This window comes from Phoenix dactylifera, unplaced genomic scaffold (assembly GCF_009389715.1).
Source record: "Phoenix dactylifera cultivar Barhee BC4 unplaced genomic scaffold, palm_55x_up_171113_PBpolish2nd_filt_p 000438F, whole genome shotgun sequence".
Classification (NCBI taxonomy): domain Eukaryota; kingdom Viridiplantae; phylum Streptophyta; class Magnoliopsida; order Arecales; family Arecaceae; genus Phoenix; species Phoenix dactylifera.
Genome location: NW_024067873.1, coordinates 121,902 through 133,704, shown reverse-complemented (window position 1 = coordinate 133,704; position 11,803 = coordinate 121,902). Strand labels below are relative to the sequence as shown.

At 52.0% G+C, this 11,803-nt stretch overlaps 1 protein-coding gene across 1 annotated transcript; it reads left to right on the top strand.

Annotated features, from left to right (window-relative positions):
* Positions 1–4,396: 4,396 nt before the first annotated feature.
* LOC120106048 lies at positions 4,397–5,714 on the top strand. Its single transcript, XM_039118894.1, has 3 exons — positions 4,397–4,867; positions 4,940–5,161; positions 5,451–5,714. The coding sequence occupies exons 1-3, from the start codon at positions 4,445–4,447 to the stop codon at positions 5,712–5,714; spliced, it is 909 nt and encodes a 302-aa protein (XP_038974822.1). The 5' UTR covers positions 4,397–4,444.
* Positions 5,715–11,803: the final 6,089 nt, after the last annotated feature.

Below are 11,803 nucleotides of genomic sequence, written 5' to 3'. Positions count from 1 at the left end.
GTATCTATGATAGTAATTACAAGGTAGAATTTTATAGAAGGTGTGTCCTTTTTCTCTCTCTTGGTCGGATTGGTGCAGCATCTATGATAGATACATGGGTCCTAGTTGGTTGGCTAAATCTAAAATAATTCAGGTAATGAGTTGGTAGATCGTGCCTACCAGCTCTCTCTCTCTCTCTCTCTCTCTCTCTCTCTCTCTCTCTATCTCTCTAAAAGGACAACTATTTGGAGAAGGGAACACTTTAAAGAGGACTATGAAATCCATTTGTTAATGGGAAACTATTTGATCATCCAACAAGAGTGTCAATGGCAGTCTTATCTTTGTGATGCCTGAGATGTGAAACAGATGAGTAGTCATAAACACATACTACGCAATACATACATCTTAAGGTAGGATGTGCCACCAACATTGCTTTAGGCCATCAAGTAGTCTTACAAGCTTCTGACCTATCAAATACTTGTGATAATATATAGTTGTTTTACAGTGAGACATAGAGGGAAGTGCGTTAAGTATCTAGGTATAAGAAAGTGAATAACATATTCTTTATACTATTTTGAGATTATTGAATTGAAAATGGGAATAGTGTACTAAAGAATGCCTAAGATTTTCTCCAATTAAGCCCCTAAAGTGAATGCAACCAAAATTGGTGCCTGAAGGTCTCCAAAGAGGGAGCTGCTCAAGATGATGCCAATAAAAGTTTCTCGAGAATCTATGCAGAACATAGCCACAACATTTAGATGTAGATGATAGAAAGATAGGCAAGATTTCATATGTTTGACCTATATATTAGAAATAAGACATGCTAGTTATGGTCATATTTATGTTCATCTTGATTATGTGGTAGTGCACAAGATGATCTCTCTTTAAAGCAGAAAAAGATGTACCCAACAATGAAGTATCAAGATAGAAGGAAAAAAGCAACATGAATAATAAACTTAACTTACAAAATAATAGATAGATAATTAGAAAGTTAATTCAACTCAAGATAGCTTTTTATAATGGCTCGACTCTTCGAAGTATAGATTCATCACATATATATGAAGCATTCAGCATCTTCAAGCAGAAGATAAAGTGAGCCATTTGGGCAAACTTTTCCGGTTACATATATGGGCTTAAACCCATGGTGTTCTAGGTAAGCTAAAAACTAAGAATATGCTCACTTCAATTCATGAAGCTATAGTGATAGGCAAAGAAGCATAACAATACGTGACCTAGATCACATCATGCCACAACTAAGGCCAATAATACTTTTCTTTGACAAAGGTTACGGCTTATCCTATCCGAAATGATTCGATCCTCTAAGGTGTAGCTCTTGAATAATCTTCTCTCTCATGAAACAGGTTGAGATGCAAAGTCTGAGTTCCAAAGAAGAGAGAAAAGTTAGGAGTATCATAATGCTCAAAGGAGGACCAAATAACTCCAAAGTCTGCATCTCCCTCGTATAAGTCTTTTAGTAGGTCATAGTGTGGTGATTATCGTAAAGGAAAAAAATTGCCTCATGGCCAGAACAGAGCATATAGCCATGTTGTAAGACTATGGCTTCTAATATTGATGTAGAACACAATGAATGAATCAAAATTGATTTGATGCCAAGATAGTGCACATAAAAATCCCTTTTCAAATAGGAAGAAGATCTTTCTAGTAATAGAATAGCAAAATAGGAGGAAGAAAGCAACAAGAATAATAAACTCAACTCATAGAATAATGAAAAAAACTAGAAATTTAATTCAACTCAAAATGCCTTTTATAATTATTGGTCATCTCTATTTATAGTTGTAGGATCCCTTCAATCTACCTGTTGCTGGAAATTGGACCCGGGGGCCGCCGCGAAGCCGGGGAAGGAGGAGCTCCGCTGCTACAGGGGGCGGACGGCGGTGCGCCGGCCGGCTGCGTCCTCCGCTGCGGGGGGGTGTGCAAGTCCTGCAAGGAAAACCGGTGGCCGGGCTCCCCGGCGCCGGCCTTCCGATGCCTAAGTCAGAGGGGGCAAGTATGTGAAGAGAGCAGGGAAGAGAGTATATGGAGAAGACAGCAAGAACATTTGGATAAGATAAAGAAGACGAAGAGGATGATGTCCTCAATTGTGTCTGTGCTTCCCGGCGGATTCAGTCCCGGGGATCTGTTTCCGTTTTTTTGTTTGTTCTCCCCCCCTTGGTTCTCCCAGCTTCCCTTTTATAGGAGGGGTTACGTTACCTGGGAGGTAACCGGGGGATTTGTCCCTGTCTGTGATAATTGGGCACGATTTGGCCCATTTATGGCATAGTGGAGATCAGGGCCGAATCAGACCGGAACCAGGGAGTTGTCACGGTCGATCGGACCTGTTGGAGTGGTTGAACCGCCGGCCGTAGCGGGCCTGGGGTCTGTGGATGGTAAGTGCATTTATTACCGAATGAACCGGCGGTCAGGTAGAGCCATGCGCTCTGACGGTTCAGTGATCCGGAGATCGTCTTGGGCCGTGTTCATTAAATGCCTGAGTGCATCGGAGACTTGAGGGAGTCTCATGCATTAATGGCAGGTCGTGCCGAACGCCTGCGGAGATCATATGCCTTGATGGCTTGGAGATAGTGGCAGGTCGCAAGTCGTAGGAGTTGTCAAGTCCCTTGGACTTTAGGCGGAGGTTGAACATTTGGTTAAGGCATCGGCTCGGCAAGGGTGCCGAGCCGAGCTGATCGCCCAATGGGGCGCCCTGTGGCGGGGCTGCTTTGAGTACTCCTGGTCGGCGCCTTTTAGGCGAGCACCTTCTAGCAGAGCGCCTCGGCGCTGTCTTTGGTCGGCACTTTCTAACCGAGCAGCTTATTTTGGTTGGGCACCTCTTGGCGCGCTCTCTGGTCGGCGCCTTCTAGTCGAGCGCCTTCCTGGTCGGCATCCTTTGGCTGAGCAGCTTTCTGGTCGGCGATCTTTGGCCGAGCAACTTTCCGGCTGGCGTTCTTCGGCCGAGCGCCTCCGTGAATGTATGGCTTGGGGTTCTTCCCCCAACACTACCCCCCGACTTCCGAGCTCCAGTTGGCCATCAGCTGGAGCGCGGGAAGTAGCTTTAATTGGGTCATTACGAATTCCGAAAATTTCGATTTACTGCGCGTTTTGAGTTATCGAACGCTTCGAGGTGCCTTTAATAGGCGGCGTCTCTTCTTTTCCGAAGAGCCTCATTATTGGGACACCTTTTGCGAAGCGTCCTCGCGTCGTGGGCTCATGATGGGGCCGCACGATCCTCGATTGCGGACGCCTTTCTGCGCAGTCCGATGGGGCACTTCGACGTTCGAAGCGCTAGCCCTAATTAAATGCGTCGCTCTGTCTTTTAGACCGACACGTGTTATCACCTAACCAGGACGCAGCGCTTTCTTCGCTGATCCGGGCCGTTGGGGAGGTCTATATAAACTCTCCCCCGGCCCCCTGTCCTCTTTCTATTGCCTTCTGCTTCCAGCTTCCTATTCTCCCAGCCTTCCTCAGACCGAAGTCCCTTTTCTCCGGCATCTTTCCCAGGTCCCCCTTCTTTTTGATTTCCCTCTCTTGTAATGGGTTCTTTGCCTAGCGAAGTAGTATCCACCATGAGTGTCCTGGAGGTCGAGATGACCGAAGAGTGGTTTTTCCCTCTTCACGGGTTCCATTTGGAACCCGCCAGGCGAAGGGATCGGGTAACCGATCCTCCGGTAGGCCGGATCGGAGTGCACTCGGAGTCACTCTGGGCCGGCCTCCGATTTCCTCTTCACAGCTTTGTGAATGAGTTGCTGGCGGTATGCCAGTTGGTCCCGGCGCAACTCACTCCAAACGCTTGGAGGACAGTGATGGGTTTCCTATCACTGTGTTTACTACAGGGGATTCCTACCTCTGTTAACGTCTTCCGGCGACTTTTTATTTTTAAGTCGAACCCGGGAGACGGGGAGTGGCTCTACATCGCCCTCCGGGTGGGTCGTCCACTTTTTCATGGTGCCCCCTCATCCATTCATGGTTGGAAGGAGAAATTCTTCTTCCTGGGTTCTGAACGGTCCTGGGGGTTTGACCCCAGGTGGAGGCCGGCCCAACTTAAATCCATCAACAGGCTCCCCCAGCTTTCTCCGCGTGAGCAGGAGATCTTCGATACCATCCGCAGCCTTGGGGACGGGATTTTGCTGAACGGCCTCATTAGCGAGGACGCCCTGGTGAACGTGGGTTTGAGCTCGGCACGTCCTCAGGGTAAGGATAGTTACAGCAACTTCTTATTTTCTTATTGTTCTAATGTTCTAATTTTGCTTATCTTTGCAGACATCGCAAAAATGGTGACCAAGAGCGAAGTCCTTTACGCCCGCTTCCAGAAGAGGGCGGCCGAACTCTCAGGAGAACCGACCGAGCCGAGGAAGAAAGCAAAGACCTCGGCGAAGACCTCGACGACCACAACCGTTGAGGCGCGCGCTTCTCGCCCGTGCGCCCTGAGGCTGGTCGGGGAGAGGGCGTGGGCTCTGGCGGAGCCACGATGGCACTTCCGTGTCCGGTGCCGATTTCGCAAGTCCCTGGTCGGCGGGAAGCTCCAAATTCTGACCAGGGAGGGAGGACCTCAACAGATCTGGCGCTCGCATGCCCCACCTCTACCACGCAGCGGTCCGGTCAGCCGTCTACTCGACCCCAATTTTCCAGCTCTGAGCCGGGGAATAGCCAAGAAGCAACGGGGTCGGCCGCACCCAGGCCAGCTGAGGCCGGTCTGGCGGGTTCTTCGGGTCCTCAGGAGCGGGTGCCTTACGCTCCTGGATGGGCTGTTTTCGAGGGCGACTCGGCCCTCGATAATGCACAAGTGGCGCGCGAAGTTCTTCGGGTCGCGCTGCTCCCGGCCGACCAGGCCAAAATTCGGTCCATGAACTACGGCGAGTTCATGGACTCCGCTATTTGCTCTTCCATCCGAGTAAGTCAGCTTTTATCTCTGTGCAAATTTGTGTTTCGGCTTAGAACTGTTTCTTACATGTCCCTCTTGCAGCGCCTCCACGAGACCGAGACGATGATTCACATCATCCAGGACTATCGGGACCGGGCCCGAAGGCATCAAAGGGGGCGCGAGGAGGCCGAAACAAAGTTCCTCGCATCTGAGGCCGAGCAGAAAGTGCTTCAAGCGAAGCTAGGGACGGCCGAAGACGAGGTTCGGACTCTGGTCGCCGAACTTGAAGAGGAGAAGGGCGCGCACTCTTTGACTATGTCAGAAGTGCGCGGAGGCCCGCCGGACGGAGGCCGAATCGTCGCTCGCTATACGCGAGCAGGAGGTGGGGGAGGCTCGAATAAAGGTCCGAGATCTCGAGATCCGTCTACTTGACGTGCAATCTCTGCTCGCGGATCGCGAAAAGGAGATAAAGATTTTGGAGCGGAAAGCCGCCTACCACGAGGCTCGAGAGAGGGAGGCCCGGGAGCAGGCCCAGGACGCCGTCAAGCTCTTCCGCGAATCGGAAGAGTTTCGCGACTTGATGGAAGAGGAAGGCGTCAATGGTCTCATCCAGGGCTTCAAGGACTTCCGCAATCAGTTGCGGCGACTTCTCCCAGATTTCGACCTTAGCCTGCTTCAGCCAGGCGCTGGGGTCGAAAACCCAGAAGCGGAGGCGGAGGTAGAGGTTCCAACCTCTGGCGGGACCGACCAGGAGGGTCGAGCTGAAGGCGAGATCGCTCTCGAGGTCACCGAGGCAGCTCCCAAAGCCACCGTGGGGGCCTCGGCCGCAGAAGAGCCAGCTGTTCCTGAAGTCGCCGGGCCTGAGCCCTTGGTGTAGTTTCCCCCTTTTTCCTATCTTCTTTTTCCTTTTTGTAAGCCGGAGCGGCCTCTATACTTTGTTAAGGCCGGGTCCGAGCTCTTGTACTAGGCCTCCGGACTTTTTGAAATGAATATTCATGTGTGGAAACTTGTCTATTGTAGCTTAAGTTTCTCTGCTCGGATCTATTTTAGGTTCCGAGGATACGGGCTCTAGGGCCTGAGCTTAAGTTTTGGCTTGCCGAGCTCCATTGCCTCGGTTCTTCGACCAATGGTATAGCAACGCATAGATAATGTAAAAAATATTAAATAAATGGGTACCTTGTACCGTATGCGTCCATGTGCCGAGGCGACTGAAGACGCTTCTCTGTTCGGACTCCGTTCTTCGAGGACGTCGGCAGAGAAATCCAGAAGCAGAATAGATAATGTAAAAAAACATTAAATAAATGGGTACCTTGTACCGTATGCGTCCTTGCGCCGAGGCGACTGAAGACGCTTCTCTGCTCGGACTCCGTTCTTCGAGGACGTCGGCAGAGGAATCCAGAAGCAGAATAGGATAATGTAAAAAACTATTAAATAAATGGTACCTTGTACCATATGCATCCTTGCGCCGAGGCGACTGAGGACGCTTCTCTGCTCGGACTCCGTTTCTTCGAGGACGTCGGCAGAGAAATCCAGAAGCAGAATAGATAATGTAAAAAATATTAAATAAATGGGTACCTTGTACCGTATGCGTCCTTGCGCCGAGGCGACTGAAGACGCTTCTCTGCTCGGACTCCGTTCTTCGAGGACGTCGGCAGAGAAATCCAGAAGCAGAATAGATAATGTAAAAAATATTAAATAAATGGGTACCTTGTACCGTATGCGTCCTTGCGCCGAGGCGACTGAAGATGCTTCTCTGCTCGGACTCCGTTCTTCGAGGACGTCGGCAGAGGAATCCAGAAGCAGAATAGATAATGTAAAAAACATTAAATAAATGGGTACCTTGTACCGTATGCGTCCTTGCGCCGAGGCGACTGAAGACGCTTCTCTGCTCGAACTCCGTTCTTCGAGGACGTCGGCAGAGAAATCCAGAAGCAGAATAGATAATGCAAAAAACATTAAATAAATGGGTACCTTGTACCGTATGCGTCCTTACGCCGAGGCGACTGAAGACGCTTCTCTGCTCGAACTCCGTTCTTTCGAGGACGTCGGCAGAGAAATCCAGAAGCAGAATAGATAATGTAAAAAACATTAAATAAATGGGTACCTTGTACCGTATGCGTCCTTGCGCCGAGGCGACTGAAGACGCTTCTCTGCTCGGACTCCGTTCTTCGAGGACGTCGGCAGAGGAATCCAGAAGCAGAATAGATAATGTAAAAAACATTAAATAAATGGTACCTTGTACCGTATGCGTCCTTGCGCCGAGGCGACTGAAGACGCTTCTCTGCTCGGACTCCGTTCTTCGAGGACGTCGGCAGAGGAATCCAGAAGCAGAATAGATAATGTAAAAAACATTAAATAAATGGGTACCTAGTACCGTATGCGTCCTTGCGCCGAGGCGACTGAAGACGCTTCTCTGCTCGAACTCCGTTCTTCGAGGACGTCGGCAGAGAAATCCAAAAATGGAATAGCGGGCCGAGCTCGTTGGCTGAAGCCGGTAAAGAATGAGCCGAGCTCGCTTGGCCAATAAAGACAACATCCCAACGTATCGGGGCATCCCGATGAACCGGGGCATCTCGACGTCTCGAGGCATCCCGGCGAGGCGGGGTAGGAGCACGAGCCGAGCTCGTCCGGTCAGAGGACCGCTATTCAACAATCGATGGAGCATGAGCCGAGCTCGTCCGGTCAGAGGACCGCTACTCAATAGTCGATGGAGCACGAGCCGAGCTCGTCCGGTCAGAGAGGACCGCTACTCAATAATCGATGGAGCACGAGCCGAGCTCGTCCGGTCAGAGGACCGCTACTCAATAGTCGATGGAGCACGAGCCGAGCTCGTCCGGTCAGAGAGGACCGCTACTCAATAATCGATGGAGCACGAGCCGAGCTCGTCCGGTCAGAGACCGCTACTCAATAGTCGATGGAGCACGAGCCGAGCTCGTCCGGTCAGAGAGGACCGCTACTCAATAATCGATGGAGCACGAGCCGAGCTCGTCCGGTCAGAGGACCGCTACTCAATAGTCGATGGAGCACGAGCCGAGCTCGTCCGGTCAGAGGACCGCTACTCAATAGTCGATGGAGCACGAGCCGAGCTCGTCGATGGAGAGCGCACCATAAACTCATGGACATCTTCAGGGAGTCCACGCAGGTACTCCATCATCCGAGGTATCAGGGCATCCCAACCGTGGTTAGGGAAGAATAAACCTGATGCCATGAGATAATCAAGAAAATTGGTGAGCTCGGAATAAGTTCGCAATCCATCAGTTTACCGTAAAATGAAATTTATAGAGTGAAATTCATAAAATGAAATTTAATGGTTGAATAATGAGGGACCCCTTAGGGTTCTACTGGTGGTACACGCGGAGATTTTCAGAGCTCCAGCTCCGCGGAATGGGAGTCCCATCTAGAGACTCCAATTGATAAGCTCCGGGTCGGCGAATGCGTGTGACTCGGTATGGTCCTTCCCAATTCGGGGCCAGCTTCCCTCGCTCAGTTGGTCGGGAGGTTTCAGCTCTTCTTAGGACAAGGTCCCCTGGTCTGAAAGATTTGACTTTGACCCTGGCGTTGTAGTACTGAGCTGTCTTTTGTTGGTACCTCGCCATACGCACTCGGGCGACCTCCCTTGTTTCCTCGATCAAGTCGAGGTTGCCTCTGAGCTGCGAAGAGTTGGAGTTAGCATCGTGGTGCTCGACTCTTGGAGAGGGAGCCCAATCTCTAGTGGAATGACGGCCTCCGTCCCATATGTCAGGTTGAAGGGAGTCTCGCCGGTGGGGACGCGGAACGTAGTCCGGTAAGCCCACAGGACATTGTATAGGTCTTCGACCCATTGTCCTTTGGATTTGTCGAGCCTGGTTTTGAGACCCTGCAAAATAGTACGATTTGTTACCTCGATTTCTCCGTTTGTCTGAGGATGCGCGACCGAGGTGAAGCGGTGGTCAATGCCAAGCTCGGAGCAGAACTCTCTGAAATGGATGTTGTCGAACTGGCGACCGTTGTCAGAGATAAGGATGCGGGGAAGCCCGAATCTGCAAATGATGGACTTCCAAACGAAATTCCGCATCTTCTGCTCGGTGATCCGGGCGAGGGGCTCAGCTTCCACCCACTTAGTGAAGTAGTCGATGGAGACGACCAGGAACTTCCTTTGCCCGGTGGCCAGAGGAAATGGCCCGAGGATGTCAATTCCCCACTGGGCAAAAGGCCAAGGGGAGCTGATAGAAGTCAAAAGAGCCGAGGGCCGGCGCTGAACGTTGGCGTTCCTTTGGCACCGGTCGCATCTCTTGACGAAATCCATAGCATCCTTCTGGAGTGTCGGCCAATAATACCCTTGGCGCAGAATTTTATGGGCCAAGGCTCGTCCTCCCAGATGGTTTCCACAAATTCCTTCGTGGACTTCGCGCAGGGCATAATTAGCTTCCGTTGGGCGAAGGCATCTGAGAAGGGGAGAGGTGAAGGATTTCCGATAGAGCTTTCCCTCGTATAGTATGTATCGGGTGGCGAGGCGCTTGATTCGGCGAGCCTCTCGTACATCAGCAGGGAGGGTTTCGTCTTGCAGATAGCTGATGAGTCCATCCATCCAGCTTGGCTCGAGCTCGGTGCAGAGGGTCTGCTCGGTCTCGTCTGTGCTGGGCTTTTGGAGATATTCCAGGACTGCCTCTTTGGGAAGCTCGCTCATGCGAGAGGACGCCAGCTTTGATAGCTGGTCGGCCCTGAGATTCTCCGACCTGGCAATATGTTGAATGTGGAAAGAGTCCAAGGTCGAGGCGAGATCCCGTACCTTCTGGAGATACTTCTGCATGGTCGGGTCTCTAGCTTCAAAGTCGCCCACAATTTGGTTGACAACGAGCTGAGAATCACTGAAGGCCTTCAAGTCCTTCACTCCTAGCTCTTTGGCTAGCTTAAGCCCGGCGACGAGCGCTTCATACTCCGCCATATTATTGGAAGCAGGAAACTCGAGGCGCAGGGCCTGCTCGGCGACCACCCCCTCCGGGCTGGTGAGAATAAATCCTGCTCCACTACCCCCCGAGTTTGAAGAGCCATCGACATGTAGAGCCCATGTAAAACTCGGGGTCTGCTCCAGCGGTGGCTCAGGTTCAGGCTTGACCTCATCTGGTATAGTGCACTCGGCCATAAAGTCTGCGAGTGCTTGTGCTTTGATCGCCTGTCTGGGCCAGTACTCAATGTCGAATTCCCCGAGCTCAATGGCCCATTTAGTGATCCGACCCGCACGATCCGATCTTTGCAGGATCTGCTTGATCGGCTGGTCAGTCAGCACAGCCACTGTGTGAGCTTGGAAGTAGGGTCGGAGCCTCCGAGCTGAGATGACCAAAGCATAGGCGGTCTTCTCAAGCTTGGAGTATCGGGTCTCAGCATCCCTTAAGACCCGGCTGGTGTAATACACCGGTTTCTGAAGTTTCCCCTCCTCTCGGACCAGGACCGAGCTTACTGCTACAGGGGAGACAGCTAAATACAAGTAGAGGAGCTCACCCTGTTGAGGCTTCGTGAGTAGGGGAGGGGAAGCCAGCAGGTGCTTGAGCTCTTCAAAAGATTGCTGGCACTCGTCCGACCACAAAAAGTTCTTCGGCTTCTTGAGGGCTGCAAAGAATGGAAGGCAGCGCTCGGCCGAGCGGGAGATAAACCTTCCGAGGGCTGCCACTCGGCCCGTGAGCCGCTGTACCTCCTTGACCGTCCTGGGAGGCGTCATCCTTTGGAGGGCTCGGATCTTCTCTGGATTGGCCTCGATTCCTCGTTGTGTAATGATGAAGCCGAGGAATTTGCCGGAGGTGACCCCGAATGCACATTTAGCTGGGTTGAGCTTCATCTGGTATTTTCGGAGTGTGGAGAATGCTTCATTGAGGTCGGCTATGTGGTCTTGCGCCGCCTTGCTTTTCACCAGCATGTCATCCACGTAGACCTCCATGTTTCGGCCTATTTGGTCTTTGAAGATCCGGCTGACCAGCCTTTGATAAGTCGCCCCGGCATTTTTTAGACCGAATGGCATCACTTTGTAGCAGTAGGTTCCCCCGTCGGTGATGAAGGCTGTCTTTTCCTCGTCTTCTGGCGCCATGCGGATCTGGTTATATCCGGAAAAGGCGTCCATAAATGCCAGCAGCTCGTGACCCGAGGTGGAGTCCACGAGCTGGTCTATGCTGGGAAGTGGAAAGCTGTCCTTCGGGCAGGCTTTATTCAGGTCGGTGTAGTCCACGCACATTCGCCACTTTCCGCTAGCTTTTTTGACGAGGACCACATTGGCGAGCCATTGCGGGTAGGATATCTCCCGGATGAAGCCGGCTTCAAGGAGCTTACCGACCTCCTCGGCTGCTGCTCGTTGTCGTTCAGGGCGGCGCCTCGCTTCTTTTGTCGCACGGGCTTGCAGGTCGGCTTTACCTGAAGCCGGTGGACCATGACCTCCGGGTTTATTCCCGGCATGTCTATAGGCGACCGGGCGAAGACATCCATATTGTCTCGTAGGAAGTCGACGAGGCGACTCCTCTCGTTTTCGCCAAGGCCAGAGCCGATCTGCACGGTTAGCTCGGGAAAGTTCTCTCGTAAGGGAACTTGAATTAACAACTCACCAGGCTCTACCCGCTCTTTCTGGGGGTTGACCCGTGCCTCCATAGCTTCAGTTGAGGGCTGGTCAGTCGTTGGGGCGGGCACCTCGGCTGGTCGTCTTGCCTCGTGGGTCGCTAGGTAGCATCGCCTTGCCACCATTTGGTCCCCTCGGACTTCACCGACTCCCTGGCTGGTAGGGAATCGCATCAGCAGGTGGTGAGTTGAGACCGCTGCTCGGAGGGCGTTGAGTCCTGGCCTTCCAAGGATGGCGTTGTAAACCGAGGGCAGGCGTATCACAAGGAAGCTCATACCCACGGTACTTTCACGAGGGGCGAGCCCGGCTGTGACCAGAAGGTCGATCTCGCCCTCTACTGGGACTGAATCCCCAGTGAATCCAACTAGCGGAGCATTCATCCTCCGTAG